Below are 27,229 nucleotides of genomic sequence, written 5' to 3' on the forward strand. Positions count from 1 at the left end.
TTTCGTTTATGACCCTGGAATCCCTGAAGAGAAGTATCAGAATACTGCTGTTTATATGAAACAATGCTGTACACTGCAAACTTTCATATTTCTCCCCTCTTAAAAGCAGATGTCCTTAGTTTGTTCCACCAGTTCAAAAAAGAACTACCTAAATTCATGGAGGATAGGTCCATCAATGGCTATTAGCCAGGATGGGCAGGGATGGTGTCCCTAGGTTAAATTTGCAAGAAGCTTGGAATGAGCGACAGGGAATGGATTGCTTGATGATTACCTGTTCTGTTCATTCCCTATGGGGCACCTGGCAATTGGCCACTGTCGGAAGGATAACTGGGCTAGATGGACCTTTGGTCTAACCCAGTATGGCCAGTCTTATGTTCTCAGTCCAATCCATGCAGGAACTGATAATCAGTCAATTAATCCGATATAATTAATTAATTTTATTGCTTCTACCTCTGATTGCCAGAAACTAAAGTGGTTGGTAAGACCTGATCAAAAATGCTGTCTAGTCAAAGAAAACAGTTTGAATGCCAGCATGATTATTAGCCTTCAAGCTACTGGCTTTCACAGAAACTATGGGGAAGGGCCCTTACCTTCTGTTTTTCAGTATAAGAAACATGCAATTGGAGTGTGTAGTCTTTTTTGCCTGAAATTAAGCTGCAGTGTATGTATCTTTAAATTTCACTCTTAATTTTTTCATTTTCTAGTAGTCCATGTGTAAACAAAGTGATATGATTTAAATGACAAAACAGTAGCTTTCTGAGAAGCTTAAGTGTCCCTATCTGCTCACAGGGCAAACATGAACCTAACACTCTCCTCACATGACATCTGTGTGGAATATGCTGACAGATTATTGTTAACACACAGTGAGTTCTAGTGTAAACATGACAGCTTGCGGTAGTTGTAATTTGTGGCAGTAAACAGACTGTTTTCTGCAAATGTTCACCCTCCTACTTCCTAACCGTTTGACAGTGATACTCACTATACACATACGTTTGTAAATATTGGTTCCAATTAAACATCTTTCCTTTTCTTTTCTTTTTTCCCCACCATTTATTGTTACTTTGTTTACCCAGTTATTTGTTTATATGTATACCAAAATATAATTCCTCTGTCACACTCACTCTGTTTCATACACATACATGCACATGCACAGAGCATGTCCATAGCATTATTGAAAGTAAGGCAGATTCAAAAGTAGGTATTACAAACCAGAATACCAGAGTTGTTAAATATAGGGTTACAGACAGGCAGATTGCTCTGAACCTACATCTCTGCTCTCTCTTTGGTTGCTATATTTGTATGGTTTTTAGGCACATTGTTAGGACTACAGCAGATGAATCTCAAGCACCCTGTAGACTCCAGAATCAGTTCGCAGGAAATAATACAGCTTGCCTTTGTCTGCCCCTCTGCTCCCGTTTAACTGCAGAGTAGAAGAGTCTTAACCAGTTTCCACTTCACTCTCTGTGCGTGATTGATTTAAATGGCAGGCCCACAAACTTGAGTGGGTTTTCAATAGTTTCCAGAATCATATGGTTTAAAGAGGGATTTACCCAAAGAGGATCATTGACATTAGCATTTTTGGACATCCAAAGACTTTGCCTTTGTGCCAACTATTACTTCGCTTGGGAGGAGTAGAGGATGTGGTCTGCTGGTCTCCTTCAGTGCAGATTTTGGCCCCCTTGGCTCATGCTCAGAACCGAATCCACTGGTCACACTTAAAACACACCCACTTCTCGTCCTTCTGCATGGCAGTGAAAATTGCTTCGCAGAGGCCTCTTCCACAGTGTGCTGGGGAATGTTGTGTCTAGTGCATGGCCTTTCTACTCGTGGACTCATTAATTTAGGAAACGTGCCGTGTTTCTGCTGTGACTGGACCTTCCCTGAACACCAAACCCGATTGAAGGTTTGACCCATAGACAATTTTTTCTAGTATAAATGTTCTTTCCCTCTGCCGAGGGTGCTCTAGTGTGAAAATCCTCTTTAATCTTTATGGACTGTCATTAAGCTGGGGATCTCTGTGGTAGAAACTGCCATTAATATATTTTAGTAAAAAGTATTAAATTTCCTATTATGATGATAGATGGAGCTAGGACACCTGATACCTTTAAGGTTATGTTGACTTACTTACATCATTTTTTACAGTACCTTCTCCCCAATCATATCTCCTGTTCTCAAATTAAACCAGGTTGCGTGACTTAGAGGGTATCAGTAAATCTCTGAAATACTACAAAGATACTTACCATACACTGGATACCTGGATTCAGAAAGTGGAAGATACTCAGCGAAAGATTCAAGAAAACCAACCAGAAAACAGCAAAGCTTTGGCTAAACAGCTGAACCAGCAAAAGGTACAAAAAGGGAATCCCACCCTGGGGAAAAGTATTGAAACTAATAACTGGAGCCCTGTGATTATTGAAAATACAAAATATGACAAAATAAAACAAAACAAAGTATAAACCAAAATGAAATGAAAAAAATCACCTCACAGCAGAGGCTCCCATCCCTCAGGTCTGGGCCCAGCTCCCTGCTCCAGTTGTGTAGTATACAGTGTCACAGTATCACTTGTGCAAATTTGGTCTGGCCACCCCTCTGTCATCATGATGGAGGAGAAGTGCCAGGTGCTACATCAGAACACGTGGAGCGGGGTGCTGAGCCCAGACCCATGGACAGGAACCGCCTGCTACTGGGTGAGTGTGGGGCAGGCTCACTGTACAACAACCCTTCCCCCCTCCAGAGTCTCCCATTCCCCGCCGGGCAGGACCCCTCTCTCCCACCTCTTCGCATGGATAAAATGAATTTCCCCCAAAAATATAAAAAATTAATGGGGCTTTGCTAACTAAAGCAAAAATATTTAATATGTAAAGCAGTGATGTCAATTGCCCTTTAGCTATCTCAGATATCTCTATGACCCCTATTACTGTAGTAACTGAGCACGCCAGTCTTTTATCTTCACAACATCTCTTTGAGGTTGGGAAGTGCTGTTAATCTTATTTACAGATGAAGGTCTGAGGCACAGAGAGACAAAATGACTTGCCCAACATCATGCAGGAAGTCTGTGGCAAAGCAGGCTCTCCAACTCCTAGGCTAGTGTCCTAACCTCTGGGCCATCCTTCCTCTATAACGCCATAATTTGAAATGTAAAGTGTGATTCAGTGCTACTCATGATCATTGTGTCCACGAAAATATTCACACAAAGTCTTCAATAGGACTGCTTGTGTGCTGACAGTTAAGGGAGTGCTGCAGTGCTTTACTGGATTGGCACCAGAGTGCTCAGCACCTTATAGGATTGAGCCCAGGAAGGACAGCCATTCCCTAAATGTTAGGCAAACAGAACCACTTTGCGTGAATGTTCGATAATAGTGAATAATAAAGGGGTATGAACATGCCACAGTCAAACAACTGTTTGGGTGTCATCCAAATGTTTATGTAATCCCCTGATAGTGTGTATTTCAGGTTCCACTCTGTGCCTGATCCACCGAGGAAGTGAGTCTGTGACAGCCCTCATTAAAGAACTTGTCTCTTTAGCTAAAAATGTAGCAGCTTTTAGCCCTGCAGGTCTCCAGTTCAGTCCCCAGTGTGTTGGCCACGATGCAGGCACTGTTTTTACAGTATTCTACCAGCGGTACTCATGCTGGGCTGGATCTAACTCACATGGAACTCAATAGGAGTCTTTCTATTGACTTTCTAGGATTTAGATCAGGACCCAGGATTCCAACTAGCTATACAACACTGAAATGCAAGCAGTGCTATAAATAGTATGATGGTGGGCAACTGAGAAATTCTTATCGTAATAATACTTATCAGCCATAACAAAGGGAGAGAAAAGAGTCATTATTATTATTTCAGGTTTCAGAGTAGCAGCCGTGTTAGTCTGTATCCGCAAAAAGAACAGGAGTACTTGTGGCACCTTAGAGACTAACAAATTTATTAGAGCATAAGCTTTCATGGACTACAGCCCACTTCTTCGGATGCATACAGAGTGGAATTATTATTATTATGCTGAAGATATACACATATATTTTACAGATGCTGGTTTCTGAAATTGAAATGAAACAAAATAAAATAGATGAATGCCAGAAATATTCAGAGCAATACTCAGCTTCAGTAAAGGTAAGAAAGATTACACACATATAATACAGTTTAATTTGATAATGTGTCCTTTACATGTATGCTGGTATTGTACAATGGATACAACATTTAAACAGTGGTGCTTTGCTGCTAAATTGCATTATAAATACTTTATTCAATGTCAATTTGATAGAGAGTGCTGATAACTTTTCTGACTGCATTATTTTTACAGGATTATGAACTGCAGACAATGACATACAGGGCTATGGTTGACTCACAACAAAAATCCCCAGTGAAACGCCGGAGAATGCAGAGCTCATCTGACTTCATTATACAAGAGGTAGCTGGATGTTCTTTGACAGGGAAATGTACATTCATTTAGCAGCCTGTTGTAGAGTGGAGGAAATGCAAGACTGGGATTTATTAATAATTAAATATAGTAACCTCACACATGATCTTTACTGTACATAGACAAACCCTGACATGAATGTTATACATTTCACAGTATCTAGTTTTATATCTGGCTGTTGGTGTTGATTAACAGTTAACAAAATGCCCATGAAAAACTTGGATGAGAAACATAGAAAACAGAGAAAAATAAAACTGTTTATTAAAACAGTGGGCCAGATCATGTCTCAGGCTGCCACCCCAGGGGGCGCTTTCACCATCACTGTGGTGCCACAAGTCACTGTTGTAGCAGATTCAGAGGCAGTGCCTCTCTGCAGCCTATTTGTGCACGCAAAGGTGCAATTTTATCCCCAAAGGACTGAGAGAGTACAAGAGTGAATGGGACAGTTTGGCCCTGAAGTGATTCTCTCTAGCTGACAATTCTGAAAGAGGATATGACAGCCAGAAACAAAGACCTAGGCTTACAGGGATAATGATACTCCATCTATCCATCCAGCTATCAAGGGGTTAAGATTTTGAAGCTCCTCCAACATAAGATAGGGACCTTAGGTCCTCGCACTCAGGCTGGAACACCATTGGAGATACTACAGCTCTAGGGGGTGAAATTTTCCAAAGCCTCCAGGATGACATAGGAGCACAAATGTCATTCAAGTTACTTTGGTACTTTTGAAAATTCCGCTCTAGTGCTACAGTAACTCCAGTACCAGACGAGTTAGGATCTTTGTGATTAGGAAGATTATTTCCTTGAGTTTCTTCTTCTCATATTTTTTTGTCCCCCCGAGTTCCACCACACCAGTTACATACCTAGCAGATGTAGGTCACTTGCATTCAGCCTCTTACATACCAGGCTGACCATTCTTAGGATCAGTTGGTCCTGTGAACAGCCTGTTTATGTGGTTCTTTATGACTATTGTGTCCCTTAAACCAAGATCAAGATTTGTCTTATGAGCTCTGTGCCATATATCTTTCCTAAAGGCCAGTTTAAGTCTAGAAGTAGTTCTTGGACATTATTTAATGCATTCGAAGTCACTGTGAGTGCTACCATTTTCCTCTTCCCTTTTCCTCTTTTGTTTCTATGCAGTTCATGGATTTACGAACACGCTATACTGCCTTGGTGACCCTGGTGACCCAGTATATTAAATTTGCTGGTGACTCTTTGAAAAGACTAGAAGAAGAGGAGGTAGGTCACAGGAAAACAGAAACCGTTTTGTTGGGGGCAATAAAAAAACTATTGGACTTGGATCATAATTTTAGCTGGAAATACTAAGAACTGAAATTCCTTATATACTGCACAAACATGGGAATATATGGATATTGGACTGTGCGCCTATCATTCTTATAAGCAATGATGTATATTTGCAAAGTCCTCACATTCCATCAGTCCTTCCAGATGGGAGGGTCACATTACAGGGACCCACTGTGATTCACTGAATTCTGCAGAGAAGGAAATTATCTACAGGACAGGAGAAATTATAATGCACCGGGTCAGTTTTACTTAAGACCTGGCACAAATTAGCTGGCGGTGTTTGGTCCCTTAGAGTAAAACATTTTTTTACAGTTTTTTATTTCTAAAAAACAAGGAAAATATTAAAGTATAGCTCTGTAAAGCAAATAACCTAAATTGCTACCAAAAGCTGTCCATCTTTATAAATCATAATTCATCATCTATACTCATAGATAGACAGTACTTGCTTTTTAATTTTTGAACGTTTCATTTGAAGTTTTATTTTTACAACAAAAACCACATTGGATATTTGGAATGTGGACTGTTTTTATTTGGTGTATATTTTAGGGCTGGATATATGCTGTACTTACAAATGCAAGCTGAAATTTGCCCCTGTGCAAAGAGCCAGCCCAACTCCCATGCACTATTAATGTCCTATTTAAGTCCTAGTTACTGTGCTTAAGTAGGACCTAAGCGGTGCTTAAGTCTTCTGTTATCCCTCTGCACAGGGTTGAATTTCACCTGCGGTGTGCACACTAGCTTGCTTTTAATGGATAAGGAATTTTTTATTTAAATAGGGGAGTGCAATAACCCCTTCACTAATTCCTTAAGTTTGTTTCAATGACTTTTAAATGTTTAGGCTTCTTTTTTCTTTTGTCATTCTTCTGCATTGATTCTTTGAGGCAAATGAATTTTTTTCACATGAGCATGAGGTCTCGTTAACAAGAATAAATGGAGACTATAAACTATTTGTTCAGAAATACATAGTTTAAATCAATGCTTTAAAGAATTAAACAAAGAATATTATCTACTCTTTACTTTCTTTAAAAATATTGTGTGTTTCTAAAGCAATTATATATTTACTCTTTAAGGATGATAGTATATCATCTTTATACACTGTATCCTTATACCTTTTCTGCCAAATAATATACTGTATGGTTTGTCCAGTATAAAACATACGTAAAACAGGATTGGAGTTATTTTAACAAGTTTTAATTTTTAATATTTATTTACATAATCATTGGACAAGATCCTGGATCCTTAAAGGGATGTTAAATAATCTTGCTGCCAGCTTTGCCTTTGCTGCACGTTCTTTCTATTGCATACCTCTGAACAGACTGATAACATAAATATGAAAAGTGTGCATCTTTTTTTTTTTTAACCATGTAGCCTCCATTGCATGAGATATCACCTTTACATGCTAAGTAGCCTTTATGTGTATAATTCACACTGCTGGTAAAAATGAAAACAAAAAAGAAAAATATCTAGAGACGAAGAAATTTGTCGGGTTTGGCTGGTTGGTGTCACATTTCTCAAGAATAATTGAATTTTATAAACCATTTTTGTCTGTTCCGAGCTGTGTCTTCAAGACTGTCTTTTGCAAAACATATGCAGACTTCTACTTCCTTGATAACTTCTTAGTAGATAATGTAAGGTTGCTTTCTAATTGCAAAACAATATAATAAGCTTTTCCTTTTCAAAGCAGAAACAATCATCATTTTTTTTCTGGGATTATACTTCTAATCTCTTCCTCTGGCATTCAGGACTTTATTCTATCGTTGTCTTTGTTAAGAATCCTGAGTGATGTCATTCAGAGTTTGGTGCACAGAAGAAGGGTAAAATAAGGCTCTTGCTATGAAGTCTATGAAATTTAAAATCTAAATTTAAACCTGTGTGCTGTCAGCTCAGAGTTTACCTGCTGAGGCTGAATTCCAGAAAACCATGATGATAGCTGAAGTTTTTGAACCTTTGGAATGTCATGAAGCAGTTGAACAAAGACAGAAAAACACAGTAGGCGAAAATCCAATAGACGAGAGAGATTTGCAGAAAGATAGTTCTCATAGTAAATCTGAGAGAAGGTGGAAATTCAAATAAAAGAATTTGATACTGACAGAGGTGATAAAATCATAACGGACAGAACATCAAAGCAACTATTGAAGCCTCATGGTCAAGAAAGTGCTGGTAGAAATAATGGGAAAGAGTAGCTATAGACAAGAAAGGAAATAACCACCCTTTCTGGTAAACAGCACCAAAACACAGAGAATGGTAGAAAAGGATATCCGGTTCCATGTCAAATTTGTGTTAATGTTAATATAAATGACAATTCTGGTGCGCGTGAAATCAACCCATTGCTGATGGAATGAGACAAGGAATGGGGAGAGCCAAAGAAGTTTTCTGAAGTATTAGTGGAAACCGTGTTTTAAGAAGAGCAAGGGAAGATGCTCCAACAAAGGAGAAACTTGGGGTGTATTCAGAAACTAACTTTAAGCTAATGATGAAGAGAGATGATGTCATTCAAAAGACTGGAAGGTATGCTGTGGATGCCAACCCGAACAGGCAACAAGAACATCTTTCAATGAGACCGCTTGCTAAAAATCTACATGCTAAAGATCATAGCCTCAAAGGAAGTAGTGACAATGTGTGTGACAATGTAAACTCTGAAGACAGTGAGTTGCAAGAGAGTGATGAAATTATATCAACTGTAAAGCAAGAAACCACTCCCAGAGAGATGAAAGTGTACAAGGGAAGTGAAAAGACAACAAAGCTGAACTTGGAGCCTCTGAGGAAGACAAACATTTTTGATGCAGGTGAAGGGAACGCAAACAAACTCCATAATGCCCCCTTGGATGACAGTTGTTTTGTAGCAGAAAACAACTTTCCAGAAAGACCAACTCTAAATCCAACTCAAGCAAAGAATATAGTTCAAGCAAATATTGCATATCTGTTTGTTTTTTCTGAGGGAAATACCACAGAGAATCAGCATATAGAAAATTCTTCAGAAACACTTATATTAAATTCTGAAAAGTCAGGAATACATAGTGGTCCAGATTTAGAGGCACAACTTTTAGGGGAAACAAATGTAAAAATAGCCAGTTCAATGAAAGAAATAATTCCAAGGGAAGAGAATATTTTCCCGTTTTCAGAAGCTGAATTAGCAAAACACAATTTAGAAATGACAGTAGAGAAAATAAAGAGAATTTGACACAGATTAAGATTCATAGTTTGGCCAATACGGGCATCAGCTTGAACAAACAGAGTGTAGAGGATGAAGATTTATTGCTGGTTGCAGAAATGCAGAGTAAAGGTAAAAATCCTAGCACCAAGGTACCTGGAATAGACTATAACCTCTAGACAGTAAAATATGAAAACACAGAAACTGAACATCCATTCTGGGAAAAAGAAGAGCAAATAAAAAGTAATGACATGGCTTATGAAGAGAAAAAAGAACAGAAAAAATATTGAGGGTACCAGAAGTTTCCTCTTAATGCAAATCAAACTCTAATTAAAAATAATTGCCATTCAAAAATCAGTCTAACTCAATTTTTGAATCTTGGACAAAAAGATCTGAAAGTGGAGCTGATTTAAAGTTGATTGAGCATAACTAAAAATTAATATATTAATAATCTATTAATCAGTATCGATTCAGAGATGGCAAAACAATTGTTTTTTTTCAATAATTTTGAATTTACTTAATCACATTTTAATATCATAATGTATACCCCCCAGCTGATGCTTTACATTGCTGATCAGAAAGAGCGCAAGATTGCATAACAGAAAACTTAATTTGTGATCCTAGATGCAACTGCAATCAGATTCTCAATTTTAATTGTCTAAAAACACTTGACATTTAATATGTTTGTTGTGTAACTGTCAGCATAAAGGGAGATGCTCCAAAGCAGATCTAGTTTAATCCCAACATCTGTAAAAGTATGTCTGCACTGCAATAAATGACCCGCAGCAGCAAGTATCAGAGCCTGGGTCAACAGACTCAAGCCTGTGGGGCTCATGCTGCGGGACTAAAAATAGCAGTGTAGATGTTCAGGCTTGGGCTGGAACTCGGGTTCTGAGACCCACATTCTTTGTGGGGTTGCAGAGCCCAGGTGCCAGCCTGAGCCCGAACGTCTACAATGTTGTGTTTAGCCCCACAGCCTGAGTTGATCCAGGCTCAGAAACTTGCTGCTGCAGGTTGTTTTTTATTTTTTTTTCAGTGTAGACCTATCGTAAGTGTTTAATTAAAATCATCCAAGCGAAGGAGGAAAAGAGGGAATGAAGCTGCCTTTTCATTAGCACTTCTTGAGAGATGTAAGTGTAGTCTCATTGCAACTGAAATCAGGCACGTCTGTTAAAATAAAATAACCCTCTGTTTATTAGAAAAATTACTTGCTTTTCACCTCACAGTAGGCCTTGCTTTCACTGTTCTTACCTCAAGTTAGCTAACATGATAAAATTCTAGTGGAGACAAGGCAATTGTAGTTTAACATGTTAGCAGGTCGAGATGAAACTTCTTCTCCCTCCTAGTGTCTACCTCCATCTGCTTATGCGTGGAAACTACTAACTGCCCTCTTTTCATTAAGAGTTTACCAGCTCCTAGTTAACACGTGTTAGCTAACACATGGTAAGAAAATGCCTTTTTTCCTAGTGTGGACACATCCTGAGTGTAGCTTCATGTATTGTTTCTTTTCTTGGAGAGATTTCCAAATTTGTGTTGTATTATGTCTGTTGTAAACATAAAACGCTTTAAATTCCTACTGAACCAAACCGGAAATGCTGAACTTCCTTGACCTGTGTGATCTTTGCATATTGTGTTTTGTTCATTACTTGTTGTAGCAATTTGTTTTGAGCAAGAGCATATGCAAGTGGCTGTCTGAGTAACAAAAGAGATTCTTTGGGATATCTCCCCTTTGCGGATTCCTTTATGAAGGATTTTTTCATCTTGAACTAATGGTTTCTTGTCTGAAGCTTACTAAGTAAGGAGAAGGTGATGGTGGTGGGAACTGCTCATCCTACTGTATTGACATGCCGAATACACATTAGTAAGTATTTTCAACTATGTCTTGAAAATAATACAACAGATTTCACGTGCTATATTCAAAAAGAACAGATTTAAACATATTTGTATATTTTAAATTTTCTTATAGATTATAAACAATGAGGCGGCGTCAGCACATGCAGCATATTCAGATCTGATGGAGCAACAAAAGTCAACAATTGATGAGAACAGAAAACTTATGGGAAAGATAAATGAGCTTGAGAAGATGTTAGAGGAATTGAAGAAACAAAAGTTCCATGTAGAACAGGAACTCCCCAAAGTAAAGGAAGCTGCAGAAGATGAGCTGAAGAAACAGCAGAAGTATGTGGAAGAGATATCTTTTCAGAAAACCAAGGCTGAGCAAGAGGCAAAGCGGTATCGGATAGAGCTGGAGAGCATTGCAAAAGAGAAAGTAGCTGCAGAGCAGGAGTTAGAACATGTAAGGCAGCTCACCTTGCAGGCAGAGGCTCAAAGAAGTATAGTTGAAGAAAACCTCAGAGCTTTTAGAACTCAAATAGAGGAAAGTACTGCTGCTAGAAGAAAACTTGAAGAGCACCTCAGAAGGAAAGACACAAATCTTCAGGATTTAGAGCAGCAGAAAAAAGCTTTAATGGCAGAACTGAGGAAAAAAACAGAAGGAGAGGAAAAGCTTATGAAACTAATAAAGCAAATGGAACAAGGTTTTGAGTATCAAGGGAATCTAGCAGAAAAAAAGCCCCAAGAAAAAGAGAAAACTGAAGCTCGAAGGCAAATAGTTGAAGGCAGATATTCCTTAGTAAGAGAAAGCGTGCAGTCAACTTGCACATCTGTGCAAGACAAGCATTATCGGGTTGACTCTGAAATTATAGGTTTCCAGAAAAAACAAGAAATAAAGAAAGTAGAGGAGCTTAAACAGCAGTTAGATGAGCTGACTATTGCCAACAAAAAGGCTGAAAAAAACATTAAAGATCTAAAATATGAACTGAATGATCTTGAACTTCAAAAAGCATCAGCTGAAGAAAAGGCTCGTTTACTAAAAGAGAAATTAGATGATGCCAATAATACACTTAAATGTCTGAAAATTGAGTTGGACCAAAAAGATCAGGTAGAGCAGGGATATTTGCAGCAATTGAAAGAACTCGATAGGCAGCTGCACAAAACCACAGGTAAAGCTGAAGAGGTAATGCAAGAGGCCATAGATCTTAAGAAAATTAAAATAAATTATCAAGAAGAGCTGAAATCTCTTCAGCAGGAAAAGGTGCAATTAAAGAGGGAAGTAGAGGAATTGACTAGATCCCACACACAGATTGAAATCACTGTTCAGCATTTAAATTCACAAATCAACTCTCTCCAGAAAGAGAAGCTGATAGCTGAACAAAGAACACAGTCATGCAAAGGAGAAGCAAATAATCTGCAAGATCAGTATAAAAAAATCCAGGAACAGCTGCTTCAAAAGACAAGAGCAGAGAATGAAAATCAACAGAAGATTCAAATGGTGAAAGATGATTTGGCCAAAAGCAATCGTTTGGCAGAATCATTGAAACAAAAGGTCGAGGAGCTTACCAGATCGAATACTGAAACCAAAATAATGATGCAACAAATTCAGTCTGAATCAGAGAGGATCATTCTGGAGAAACAAAGTATTCAGAGAAAAAATGATGCCTTAAAAACCCTAGCAGATGGTTTTAAAGAACAGCTACGTACCACAAATGAACAGTTGCACAAGCAGATAATAATCGAGCAAGAATTCATAAGTAAAGTCAAAAGTCTAGAAGATGACCTAGTAAAAACAAAAGCATTAGCCAGCGAATTTAAACAGAAGTGCGATAAGCAGAGTGCTTTCAAACTGAACACTGAGAGAGAGGTTAAAAATCTAAATGCACAACTAAATGCTTTCACTGTTGAAAAGAGGTTGAGTGAGCAGAAAATACAGCTACAGCAAGCTCATATACAAGAGCTAAATAGTAAACTGAAGAAGCTGCAGGATGAATTCCATCAAAAGACCCTAGATGAACAAATGGCACGCAAAAAGATGGCTCTGTTTCAGGAAGAGTCCATTAGGTTTAAACATTCTGCAGAGGAATTTAGAAAAAAAGTTGAAAAACTACTGGAATCCCATAGCATCACTGAAAATGACATTTCGGGTATAAGACTGGAATGTGTCACTCTTCAGCAACAAAAAAATATGGCTGAAGAGAATATTAAATTGTACAAGATGCAAATTGAAGATCTGCAAGAAAGACTTCAGAAATGTCGTGAGCAACTACAACAAGGAAAGCATGCTGAAATGGATTATTTTCAGAAATATCGGAAACTTGAGGAGGAATTGGAGGTACAGAGGCGTATGGTGGAGACCCTAAAACAGGATATGGACATGCCGATGAAGGAACGTGAACACCAGTTCCTAATGTTTCAGAATGGAGTTAAGCAACATCATAACATCAAAGATTCTATATTCAAATTGGACTGTGAGAAGAAGGTAAGGGAGTTCAATTACCTGGGAGAAACCTCACCTAGAGATTTAGAACAACTTCATCCATGTGCAAAAACTACTTCTTCGGTGTTAAGACAGAAACAGGAGAGACAGGCTGATATAAACGTTCCGGGGTTTAAAATGGATCGATTAGGAGAAAAGAAGCTGCACCTGGGTGCTGATGATACAGAACTAAAAGAGGCACAGCTCCAGTTGTCAAGAACAAACCAATTCCTAGAAGATGATACAGACCAACAGTCTTTTACAGAGTTTGTTTCTCAGACAAGCACCCAGCTCCAGATAACTTTTGATAAAACAAACCCTATGACAAAAATATCAGAAATAGACAAATTAAGAGATAAAAATCTTCACACTTCCTGGCATGAAGAAGAAAAACATGGAACGGGACTAGTAAAGCTCATGCACCCTTTGGAGGTATACTCTAAGTTTTGTTGACATTTGCCTTGCTCTGGTGCTGGTTTTTACTGTTCCATTCTTTAAAATGTGGTATTGCTCTTCTATGCTCTCTGTTGTATACTTTTTTTTTATTCTGGTGTATGGGGACTTCTGCTGCTTATCTGTGAATACAAAAAAAGACTAAAATACTCAAATATTTGCAATAGGATTATTTGAATCTCTATTTTTATTTGTTAAAGGTTTATGAACATTATAGAAATTCACATACAATGATTATACTCAGTTACAGTTAAAAGTTCATTGAGTGATATCAATAAGTGCAGGTAATAACAAGCACAGAATAAAATTTCTACCTTGCATTTCAGCCACATTCCCATTAATCTATCCCTTTTAAATAAATATTTGAGGTGTACAATTTTTTTTAAAAAATCTAGTTAATTCTATTCTGTGCTATCCAGGCTAATAAAATTTCTTATTCATGATTTCTGCTGTTCACTTTCTCCATTGCATTCTTCTGGTGGTGGACTTTGGACTGAATTGTGTAAAGTGCAAATTATGTTCTCCAGCTCTATTGCTCATTGTGTCAAAAAATTCCTGTTTACAGATAGTGAAGAGCAAGCAATATGATGTGCTTGTTGAAGTTACAACATTAAAACAAGAAAATGACAAGAATCTTGGTAATGAAGACAGGATGTTTGAGGGATACCAAACATCTGAAGGTTTAAGGGGAGAAGATTTTCCAAAGATTAGCTCTTTCTTAGAGGGCAAGAATATGAAGAATGTTGATATGGTTCACTATGAATATTCTACTGGGGAAGATGATCTTAAATTTCAAGGTCTCCGACATGATGTAACTGCCAGGCAGTTGGTTGAAGTGAAGCTTTTAGACAGGAGCACTGTTGAACAGCTCCATTCAGGGCAGAAGTCATTTGATGAGGTTCAGAAAAGTCTTGAAATGTTTTTAACTAAGCCTACTGCTATAGCTGGGCTGTACATTGAATCCAGCAAAGAAATAATCTCTTTTGCTTTAGCAGCAAAGAAAAGAATAATTGAAAAAACATTAGCATTAGCATTTTTAGAAGCCCAGGCTGCCACGGGGTTCATCATTGATCCCACAACAGGTCAGAAATATTCTGTCGATGACTCAATTGCTAGAGGACTTGTAGATAATGAATTCAAAGGTAGACTACTTGAGGCAGAGAAAGCAGTTTTAGGATATTATTGTTCTGGTAAAATAATATCAGTGTATCAAGCTATTGAAGCTAGGATCCTGGAAAGACAAAAAGGTAAAAATATTCTTGAAGTCCAGGTTGCAAGTGGGGGAATTATTGACCCTGTAAGAAGTGTTCGTATTCCTCCAGATGTCGCAGTGCAACTAGGCTTGCTAAATAACACAATTTTAAAATTTTTACATGAACCTTCTAGTAATGCAAAATGTTTTCAAAACCCAAATAATAGGCAAGCCATGTACTACTATGAATTGCTGAAAATATGTGTGTTTGATGTAGATAGCAAATGTGTTCTGCTTCCAGTTGGGGACAGAAAAATTACTAGCCCATCAGCAGAAAAAGTTCATAAGATTTCCGTAGTAGACATCAAAACGGGAACAGAAATGACTTCATATGAGGCTTATCAAAGGGATTTAATTGATAAAAGTACATATCTTGAGCTATTAGAATGGGAATTTCAGTGGAAGGAGTCTACGTGTTTTGATTCCCGTGGAAACTCTTCTCTTTTGCTAACAGATCTCAAAACTGGAATACAGTTTAATATTGAAGAGGCATTAACACAGGGTACAATTGACAGAACATTAGTCAACAAATATAAGGAAGGCCTCATCACAGCTAATGAGTTTGGTGATATTTTGCTGAGCAGTTCACGACCATGTAAAGATTTGAACAGCCCTATTGCAGGATACTGGCTTTCTGACACCAATGAAAGAATTACAGTTCTAAAAGCCTCACGCAAAAACTTGGTGGATAGAATTACTGCCCTAAGGTGTCTTGAAGCTCAAGCCAGTACAGGAGGCATAATTGATCCATTTACTGGGAAAAAATACAGTGTTTCAGAAGCTTTGCAAAGGGAGTTAATTGATGAAATAAGTGCTAAGCAAATTCAACAGTGTGAGTTAGTCTTTACTGGGATAATTCATCCTGTAACAAACAAAATTATATCAGCCATTGAAGCTATGAATGTAAATGTCCTGAACAAAGACACAGGCATTCGCTGCCTGCAGTATCAATACTTGACTGGTGGACTGATAGATCCAAAATCTCATTGCAGGTTATCTATGGAAGATGCTATTAAGAATGGCATTATTGATGCTATCACAGCTACAAAAATGAAAGATGACAAGTCACATGTTAAAGCCATTACATGCCCCAAAACAAAGAAGAAGTTAACATACAAAGAAGCCTTGGAAAAATCTATTTTTGATTGCCACACAGGGCTACGATTATTAGAAGCAACTGAGCCCATTAAGATAGGAATTTCTAGTCTTTATTATGCTTCGTAATCGAACAGTGATTTTGATACTCACTTTTGGGCCAGATCCAAAGTCCATTCAGTGAAATACTCCCATTGATCACTAGGCTGTTGGTGGGGAACTACTAATACTATTGTGTAATCATGTGAGAGTGATAACATACTATAGAAGTTAGACACCATAAAGGAATAAAGTTCATAATAGGCGTGAAGTGCTGCAGTGTTTACATGGTTTCATTAGGCAAAAGTCCCATTGACTTCAAATAGGAACTATTTTGTGTATAATATTACAATATTTCATCCAGCCATGATGTCTTGATTTGGCATTTCAAACTGCTCTTAAATCTTAAAAAAACAAATATTTTATATTACAAAGGTATCAAAATGTGGTGTAGAGATTTAGGCTTAAATCTTTGGAACACTTATGCACACGAGATTACTCACATGCATAAAGCTACTCACATATATTAAGCATTTGCAGAATTAGGTCATACATTTGTAGTCTGGAGTGTTATTGTTTAAATTTCTCATCAACATGATTTTCCACTGATTTCAGAGAAAACATGGATCAGTGCAATTAGTTTTTCATACAGCTGCAGTATGTACAAGATAAGATGTATTGATATGAAGTGCTTAGTTTTTTAAACCATTTTAAAATGTTCTTTCCTGTTTTCTTGTGATAAGTGAAAGCATTTCAACACATTTTTAAGTACTGAAAAATTTCCAACTACTATAAAACTCTGGTTAAAAATCATATACTATTTGACACAAACTACAAATTCATAATATATTTATTGCGGACAAAATGGTGACTCCTTTGATTATTTTTCAGTATATCTTGGATCGAAGACTATAATAACACTGTATTTCCTCCTAAATGTAATTTAGTAACCTATCCCAGTGTACTCCGGAAGTGTGATACCCAGTGCTGGCTATAGGCATATAAGGCTAATGCAAAGGCAGCAATTCAAAGATGTTTAGCTTTTCTGACTACAAGCATTATTTAGATTTTAATTATTGAGTAGTGGCTGGGAGGTTAATCTATTTCTGTACTGTTTATAAAATGGTTCGTGTGTGTGTGAATATGTATATACCGTAGCCATTTTAGAATCTGTGCAACTATCTTGGAGGAATTACCTCTATTAATGTCTCCAGTTATATTGCATATACATATATATTTTCATATAGGTGACAGTAATGCATAAGGTAAAATAAATAAATAAAACTACTCAAACTATTGTAGCTTTTGTGGTAATAGTGGCATTATGCGAGGATTGAGAGTTTGGGTCTGACAACTTAATATCTCAACTGTTTAAATAAATGTATTTTTTATGATGCACATTACCCCCCAGAAGTCAATGGAAGAGGAAAAGAAAGAGCATGTTGAGAAAGCTGGGGATTTACTGAAATGGGTGTCAAACATCAGCAAGACCCTCAGCAAGGGAGAAAGAGAAAAGGCTGAAAAGGCAGACTTGCCTAAGCAGCAGGTACTCAAAGATTTCTTGATAGAACACCACTGTTTTTCTGTTGTTGTTCTTTGTCCTGGTTAATATGCGCAAAGGTTTCCATAAATATTTTTGTGCTACTCGAAAGATTTAATTTCACATTTGGTTCTGAGGGAAATATTTTAAAATGTTAATAAAATACATTTACAAATAATGAAAACATTTAAGAGAACAAGATATTTTCATCACTCTTAAGAAAAAAAATATAGTCTTCCCTCTGGGATGTGAAGATCCCAAAATATGACATGTTCTGACTACAGAAGGTTGACTTATGCAGAGGTAAAGTCGGGGCACAAGGCCACTAATATAGAAGGAACACAACTCTGAACCTGGGAGCTACAGAACCAACTGGGTATACAGCTTATATAAATTATCTCTGCCTTCTGCACAATGTACATCCAATTCTGGGTCTGTTTCCTCATCTTGCAGGAGTTACTAGAGCACTAGTAATACCCATGCTACCTCCAGTAAAGAAGGAATGGGAGGGGGAAGGGATGGGATCCCAGACCAGTTTTCATTTTCTTACAAAATAAAAGTACTTTGAATTGGAATAGGTGAGGGCTACTCTCATCCATTGAGCATTGGAGGCAATAATGTCTCCTCTCCCATGATTCTTCAGTTGAAGGTGGCTTCATTCCTGCCTCCCACAAGAGTGCTATTTTAGGGAAAGGAGATACAGAGTGGGTCTGCGGGGATCCTTTCTTACCCTATACTGAGCTCTGTGAGTGAGACTTGGTGGTCAGATTGTCTCACTTATTTGCATTTTTTCCCTTGCTTGACTGTCAGTTAGCAGAGGAGAAACCCATTTACCATGTTAAGACACCAGGGGAGACACTGAGTAATATTTCTAAGCAATTCTGATTGTCTAGGTCGGGCTCTACCAGTGGAAAGGGGACACATTTAAGTGGCCACATAAGGTATTGTGTGTAGCTGGCTGTTTTTCAAGTAGTGTCCCTATGGGTGCTCCATTTCAAGATGTGTGCATGCCTGTGCACTCTGGATCAGAGAGTTTTCATCAGCAATGTCCGTGGATTCATACCTCCATCCTAGACATCCTGGTCCTCTGGTATGAGGGCATATATTGAGAGGCGGAACTGCTGCCACTCCAGTTCTCCCTCAGCTGCCTGCGGCTTGAGATGAGCATTGCGATGTCCTCCAGCTAGCCTAGTGTCTTGCTATACCTCTCACTAACATTTCTGTATTTTCTAAGTATTCTTTTCTTTATTTTTATTTAGCACAATTTTCACTTAAAAGGGGGTGGGGGCAGGGGTTCCACCTCCCTTTCTTTGGCCTGAATTTGGCCTTTGTTTTTCTTGGGCCTTTGATCCACGGTCTTGAGTGCAGGCTATGCCCAAGAACCCAGGCTTTGAACCCTACCAGACCTGCCATAGGTCTTTCCCCGGCAGCATTGGACATTAAAGCTGGCTTGAGTTGTCTCACATCCCCTCCAAATTCAAGATCTACTCAGGGTATAAGAGCAGGTCTAATACATTGATGGGGGACAGGCTCAAATTCTTGTTAATGGAGCACTCACTGACACCAACAGGATCTGAATCACCCTCCCTGTACACTAGATCCGCAGAGCTCTGGTGACCATCTCTATTGCGATGGTAAGCAAAGACCCAGGGTGTCCTTCAGAACCATCAAAGAAGAGAAGGGTTCCTTCCCCAGAACAGGAAACGAGAAAGGGAAAGTCATCCAGTCGATCTAGGTCTCAGGAGACCTTGCGTCTCATTATTCATACAGCTGAGGCTCCCATCCCCTCTGCTATGGAGATCATGGCACTGGCTAAGAAGACCATGCCGCATACTAAGAAACTGCTTGGTAAACTATGTTAAGCAGTACCTACATTGGCACTGAACTCTATGGCTTCAATACATAAGGACTCCAGAGCCAGGCTGAAATCATGGACACCATCTCCAGCAACCAGACGTGAAGGACGTACTGATTGTACTTCAGCACCATCTATGGTACCTCCAGATATTCTGACTCCCGATATTTCCTACTCTAGAGTCCCTGGTACTGTCCAGTCTTTTGACTAATGTGGACGTTCAGATCCTGGAGCATCTGAGTCACCATTGCTGAGGAATAGAGACACACTCCCCACCAGTACCGCCTCACCTGACAGAGCCTACTTACCCTCTTCTACCATTTTCAATGATGTCTTGCCCTCCAGTACCATCTTGGCCTCCAGTCCCTCATAAACTCTTTGAGGGTACACAGACACATTTCCAGCCAATCCCAACTCAGCACCATCTGGTACCTTCATATCAATAGCCTGTGATACCCATGCATTTACAGGACCCCTTTGGGGCCCTGGTGCCAACTTAACCATTGGTATTGACACTGTTTGCCCCTCCAATTGGCACAGGAGATGACTCCTCATCAGATTCTGAACTATCTATACAGGATTTCCCTTTTCAACCTCCTTCACTCGGAGTACACTCTAGCAAGGGATACACCCAACCCTAGCAAGTATATCAGTGGGGTCTTGCCCCATTCCCTTATGCCCCACCAAGACGGGTGTTGGAACCTATAGGCCCTTTATGGTGATTAGTTTTACCGGGTACCATCTCATAAGAGGCTATATCAAGAGCAATAAATGGCGCACTCAGGTCCCTCCACACAGTGGAATCATACAAAGGAGCAAGAGCTGCGGAGGAAGGAACATCACTTTCCCGCAAATCCTCTTCCTCACCAAATGAGGCTGTCATGCCTCCCTCACCATCTTATGCTGATGATTTCAAGACTTTTCTGGACCTTATGAAGTATATAGAGGAGATCCTACATATCCCATTGAAAGAGAAAGAACCCCAACACTCCTTGTTGGACATCCTTCACACATCTTGTCTGAGCAAAATCACCCTGCCTATTAATGATGCTCTGTTGGCCTGGGCACGTACTGTGTGTCAAACCCCAGCTACTGCACTGCTTTGTGTAAGTGGTTGGACAAAAAGTATTACATCCCACCCAAAGGATCAAAATATTTCTTTTCCCATCCTACACCCAACTCTGTGCTCATGGAAGCAGTCAACAAATGGAATAGACAACATTGATTCCATTCCATTCCTTCTGATAAAAAACAAAGAGGACTGGACCTTCTGGCATGGAAAAACGTACTCCTCTGCCACACCGCACTTCAGAGTAACCAATTACCAAACCCTGTTGACGAAATACAATTTTACAAACTATTCCAAATTTTCACCCATATATTGAATACTCGCCCCAGGATCAGAGGAAACAAATTCAAACTCTCATAGCAAATGGCCAGACAATTGCCAGGACATCTCTTCAGCCCTGATTAGATGGCTGCAGTAGTAATCAGGTGTAGAGCTTTTTGTCTGCAATCCTCTGTGAGGTACAAAACACGATTGATTGTCCCACCCTTCAAGGGACCCAAATTATTCAGCAATGTTATGGATGGGTCACTTCACTTTCTTAGGGATTCTGGGTGAAGTTATGATCTCTGGGCATGTTTACACTTATGGCAAAGAAAAAGTACAGTGGGTCACAGATGGCTCAACGGTCTCACTCAGTCAACTACCAGCTCATGAGAACAGCTCAGCCCTTCAGGAAGAAGCCCAGGTTCTCATAGAAAGGACTGCCCTGTACTGCAACCTTCCAGTTGGCAGCATCTTTGAAATGACAGTTTAGACCTATTGAAGAAGGGTCACAAACTCTCCTGTTCCAGATTTTATGCTTCACGTATCCCCCTTCCACCTGGTGGGGCCTCTCTCGCTCTCATTCCCTACCTTCCTGAGAGCTCATCATCTAGGAGAAATGGATCTTGGAGGTGATATTTACAGATTACTCCGTCCAGTTCAGCTTACTTCTACCTCCTCACCTCCTTCTCTCTGCAGGGACCCCTCTCATGAGAGTCTCGAGGCAGCATGTGCAGTCCCTGTTAACACTGGGGGTGATCAAGCCTGTCCCACCTGACTTAGGCAGGAAAGAATTTTATTACACATTTCCTGGTTCCAAAGAAAAATGGGGGATGGAGACCAATTCTGGACCTCAGGACAATAAACAGCTTCGTTCACACTTAACAGTTCAGAATGATAGCAAAAATTAGAATAGATCATTAGGAGCAATAATTCCCTCTCTGGACCTGGGAGATTGGTTTGCTTTCCTCGACCTTCAGGTAATTTATTTCCATATAGCCATGCCTCCTTCACACAGATGTTTCCTATGTTTTGTGATGCACAGAGACCGCTACCACTACTGAGTTGTACCTTTCAGCCTTTGTACTGCTCGAATGGTCTTTACCAAAGTTCTGTCGTCAGATGGGAATAATCATTTTCCCCTACCTGGATGATTGACTCCCAAAAGGCTGGTCATTCCTCGAAGCACAGACAGCACCCAGAAGATCTTATCTCTGTTCCACTCATTGGGCCATAGCTTCAGTCTGGAAAAGTCTACTGTCACGCCCGCCCAACGAATAGACTTCATCAGAGCTACTCTGGACTCCTCTACAGCCAGAGCATACTTGCCCAAGGGCAAGAAGAGCTCTTGCTTTTTACCTAGACAGGACTAGGTCCGTTCTGGCTTCACGCAGACTTTTTATCTCTAGTGCAGCATGCATAAAAGGACAGGTGACTTCCACTCAAATGGGTTGCATGATGGATTTTAACCTGCTACAAAGTCTCAAGGGATCACCCACCTCCAAGAGTTATTGCTTACTTCACCAGGGTTCAATCTACCACTCTTGCCCTGCCGAGAAACAAACCTATCTCAGAGATCTGCAGAGAAGCCACCTGGTCTTCGATATATACAGTCTCCCAGCACTACTCTCTTGTGACTGCTTCCAGAGCTGATGTGGCTTTTGGTGACACTGTTCTACAATCTGTGCTGAATCCACCTCCTCAACACTCTCCTCTGTGATGGAAGTACTGCTCGGAAGTCTCCTGATATGGAACACCCATAGGGACATCACTTGAAGAAAGAGAGGGTACTCAACTTGTGCAGTAACTGGAATTGTTCGAGATGTGTGTCCCTATGGGTGTTCCGTTGCCTGCCCTCATTCCCCTCTGTCTGAGTCTCTTATTGGACTTTCTTGGTTGAGAAGGAACTGGAGTGGTGGCAGATCCTCCCCTCCCTATATGCCCTTGTGCCAGAGCACGAGGGTGTCTAGTGCACAGGCGCGGACACTGCTGACAAAATGCCTCCAATCCAGAGTGCACAGGCATGCACATATACTGATGTGGAGCACCCCCCTAGAGGGACACATCTTGAAGAACTCCATTTACCATACAAGGTGAGTCATCTCTCCTTCAGAAGGAGAAGTACTGCTTTAAAATAGAGAGTGATCTGTGCAGCCCTTTAGCCTTTGGTGATCATGGAAGCAATCCTGGGCTGGGCATGGGCATGGCTCTTTATGAGTCAGGTGAGTACCATTTTGAAAAATCACGATTTGCTACAAATTTCCACACACTTGTTAGAGACCTCATTTTAGCCCATTCATAGATTAGGAAACCACTCTTGTATCTCAGGTAGCACTCTTAGATAACTGTTGACAAATATTGGCTATTTAATGGCAACCAATGTATCTTCATGGCTTTTATACAGGGAAAAAAAAGGGAGGGAGCAAACCTCAGGTCTGTTCTCTAGACCATTTTAACTACACCAGCTCTCTCTTATTCCCTCCCTGCCTTCTAATCACTTTTCAGAAATAACATGTACACTTAAAAGTTAAGAGGTTCCCACTTCTCTTGTTGGCTTGCATATATCTGCTTCTCTCCATCCATGCTATTCTGAAGGAGAGTCTCTTAAAGTTGAAATGCTAATTCAGTACACAAGAAGAGGGTGATAAGTGGGTAATAGGAACAGTGGAAAAATTATGAATATTATTGTTGGCAACCAACCCTAACTTTTAAAGGAAACCAAGATGCTGAACTGGTGAAGAAATGCATGGTTCTTCCCACATGCTTTCTTCTCAACATGGCAGTGAGTAGCTTGGACTCTATCCAGATTAGAATCAGCATTATGTTAACATGGTTTCCTGGAGCACTGTAGATAACGATATTTAATTATAAACCTGTTATTGCTAGTTCGTAAGCTACCCTGCTGTATAGTATTATAACATGGTTGTAAGAAAACAAGAATCTCTCTCCACTCTGGTCAGAGACACTGTGCTACACAACCTTTTATCTGTTCTTAGTGTTAAAAGACCTGATATAGTTTTTGACTTGCTTCATTATCAATTGCCACACTGATAATGTTCATAAAGTCAGACATAAAAATAAAGCACCTGGTCATCTGTACTGGGGTGTAGTGTAAAAATATAGGGTGAAATCGCCTTAATCAGCACCCTGAAAAGCTTCACTCCCAGTTAATTGTAAAATTTCCAGGGGTGGGGGAGGAGCAATAGTTTAATATATAGTTTAATATATTTAGTTACCAGGTTGCAAGCTATCCTCTGGAATCAGCCTTTGTTTCAGATATTTACTGCAGTTAATGGGTGTAAAGTGGTTTATGTGAATATAAATTTCCAATTGTGAAGTCCCTTGTTCATTGCATGCTGCTTCCCTCCTCTCCTGGGGCTGACTTGGCTGGATGGTCGTATGAGCAGCCTCAGGATCATATGAATGTTTTATGACTTTAGTTTAGTTTATTTAATTATCCTTTTAGATCAGAATGCACATAACAAGCTAACATCTACTTTTCTATTCTCTCTTTTCAGACATATGCACTGTGGAGAACTGAATTTTGATTGTATATTTTTCAGATTTCCGCTGATGAAATAGCAACCAAGAAAGAACAAATATCTGAGGCTTTGCAGACTACACAGTCATTTTTGGCTAAACACAGTGACAAGTATGTTAAATTTTATCACAGCATTTTGTTAATATAACTGTAACTAAATAACTGCATCATATTTGCTTATAAGGAACAGACTGATATTCTCATCTTACAGTTACAGTGGGTAATATTCTATTTGTTCTTTTTGTTTAGTTTAAATGTAATTGTGAAGAGAACTTGATTAGGTGTATAAAAGATTGTATCAATTTAGATGGAAGTAGGGGGTCCAAAGCATTAAAGGTGCTAACATAACCCAGTCACTTTCCAATTAAACAGTGTTAAACAAGGTTCAAGGTTTGGCATATAGAGATCCAAGTCTACTTAGTACCATGGCAAACACATCATTAAAATCAGTTTAACCTTTTATTAGAGCTACAGAGAGAAAATGCAGCTTCTGTCTCTGATGTTGACTCTCACTTGCAGCCTAACTGCTGGAAAAACACAGCCACAGCACAAGGTCTTATCAGTCTCTCCCAAGACCTGGCAAACTTGTACCTGTTTAGGGCATTTCTTTAGCTTCCTCTTTCTGGTAACAGGCTTTCAGCAGTGTTTCAAAATATGTAGCCTTGGTGGCTACGCCAGACTCTTTATTTGACAGAAGGCAAAAGGAAGGAGATAGGAAAGAGAAGAAATAAGGTGAGGGAAGGAAAAAGACACACGGGGGGAGAAGGGGAGGGATGTGTGACATAGTCTCACATCCTAGATGGTGTTTTAGGATTTAGTTATAGCCAGTGGAAATGGGAGCGTCATCATCTGACTCCCTCTCTGTGGCCTGGTCTGTCAGGACATTTTTCAGGATTGGGATGAAGAAGGTCCAGCTTCCCAGGAGACTGTGGGGGTGGCAGCCAGGATGGTGAAGCTCTCTCCAGTAGCCAATTTTTCTCCCTAAAGTCTCTTTTGGAGGACTGCAAAAGGGTGCAACAGGTGGAATAGCTCACCCTCTTGTTATTTTGTCTACCTGTTAGGCCTAATTTCTGACACTCTGGTTTATTGGTTTCCAGGTTCCTCACTTTTCTTATTTACTAGGCATGATTTTAACACAGTCCTGGAATTATATCAGTAGGCATTTTTTTAGTCTTTCTGAGTTGGTTCTGTACCTTTTCCCATTTCCTATTAATATTTGTTGTTATAGGTTATTGTGACATTTCATGAACTTTCTCACAGTTTTTGCAATTGAGCCCACAATTGGGGTAAATTTGTAAGCCCAGTCTTCACAAGAGCTCCCTGGATTAGGTGACACAACACATGACAATACTTTTATATTTATACAGGACCTTTCATTTGAAGGACCTCAAAACACTTTACAATATTAACAAAGTAACATATAAGTTATATAGAGAAGGTTTGTTTCATCCATCACTGAAATTAGTAGATGTAATATACTTGGATTTTAGTAAAGCATTTCCCATGGTTCTCATGAGTGCTTGCTATCAAAATGAATTCACATTGCCTTGGCTGGTGGTCAGTAAACAGTCAGAGGCATGGAAAACTGGTCGACAGACCATAAACAATAGAGCTGAGGGAATAATTCACTAAAAGCATCTTTCAGTTAATTTCCCTCATTTTCTGATCACCAGTTGACTTGCAGTTGACTTAAATGTATTAATTATTCAGCTGTATTTGATGAATGTTTTCATACAACTTTTTTTATCATATGTCCTAATATTGGCCCAAAAACACAAGTCAGATTTTGCTCTCATTTCTAAAATAATTATAGTATCTAGCACTTTTCATCAATAGATCTCAATACACTTTGCAAAGGATGTCACTATCATTACCTTCATGTTACAGATGGGGAAACCGAGGCACAGGGAAGTGAAGTTACTTGTTCACATTCACCCACAAGCCAGTAGCTAAGCCAGGAATAAAACCTTCTGAAAACGAGTTCACCATTCGATTTGCTAGATTATTCTGCTGATTCAATTTGTCTGATCACATACACAGAATACACAACCAACAGAAAAAGCAGAATTTGTCACCTCCTGAAGTTTTCAAATCTGATAATAATCGTATCTATTATTTTTTTTGGTAGAATGATGGATGGAGAGAGAAATGAAATGGAAAAACAAGTGAAGTCCCTACAAGAAGGTTATAACCTGTTATCTAATGAAGCTTTGAAACAACTGCAGGGAGCACAAAATTTAGGTGATGAAAAGATGGAGGAAAAGGTAATAGCACAGAAAATTTTGTTGTTGTGTTTCTAGCTGTAATACTTTATTCTTTTGAGATTTACTGCATGATTGTGGAACAATATATTAACAATGAAAGGAGAAACTGTATTTGATTGTACATATCAATAAGCTGAAACCTGAATCAAATGACTGCAGTTTCTATATATTTGTATAATATATGTAGTCTTACGTGTGCATATGAACATTCTGTTCATCAGAACTTGCGTGAAGAGTCTTAATACCATGTGCCTTGCATGAACAAAGATAAACAAATCATCCATCTCTTAACTCTTCTCTTTAAAAGCCATCCTCTGATTGCTAGATAAGTTTGTGTGCTGCAAAAATATGACACCATAAAATAATATGGGTTAATCTCTGCCATGTACTCCCCAGAGATATCCCAGAAGATATATAGTGTTCTAGATTTTCTTTAAATTCCAATTGGGTATATGGTTGGACCACATACAGTAAATAGTTATGAGGTACCACAAGTACATTTTTTATAAACCAATCTAAATCTCAAATATGGAATTATATCATAAAGGTATTATGAATGTATGTGTGCATCTACAAGTAGAAGCAATGTCTTGTATAATTATTTTAAAATAATGTTGCCAACTTGATTACATACTTTCTATGCAAACTAGTTGAAGTATTTGGGGTTCTATAATA

The 27,229-nt window shown here is 39.1% G+C and overlaps 1 protein-coding gene across 31 annotated transcripts in view; it reads left to right on the forward strand.

Moving 5' to 3' along the window:
• DST (dystonin) overlaps positions 1–27,229 on the forward strand; it is a 539,328-nt gene that overhangs the window by 259,534 nt on the left and 252,565 nt on the right. For 30 of the 31 annotated variants that reach the window (XM_034766279.1, XM_034766278.1, XM_034766280.1 and 27 more), the window contains 7 exons: positions 2,186–2,348; positions 4,027–4,110; positions 4,301–4,408; positions 5,558–5,656; positions 17,436–17,570; positions 24,313–24,401; positions 26,419–26,554. In XM_034766279.1, coding sequence (XP_034622170.1) covers positions 2,186–2,348; positions 4,027–4,110; positions 4,301–4,408; positions 5,558–5,656; positions 17,436–17,570; positions 24,313–24,401; positions 26,419–26,554 — 814 coding nt within the window. The other variant, XM_034766290.1, reaches the window with a different exon arrangement.

This window comes from Trachemys scripta, chromosome 3 (genome assembly GCF_013100865.1).
Source record: "Trachemys scripta elegans isolate TJP31775 chromosome 3, CAS_Tse_1.0, whole genome shotgun sequence".
Lineage (NCBI taxonomy): Eukaryota > Metazoa > Chordata > Testudines > Emydidae > Trachemys > Trachemys scripta.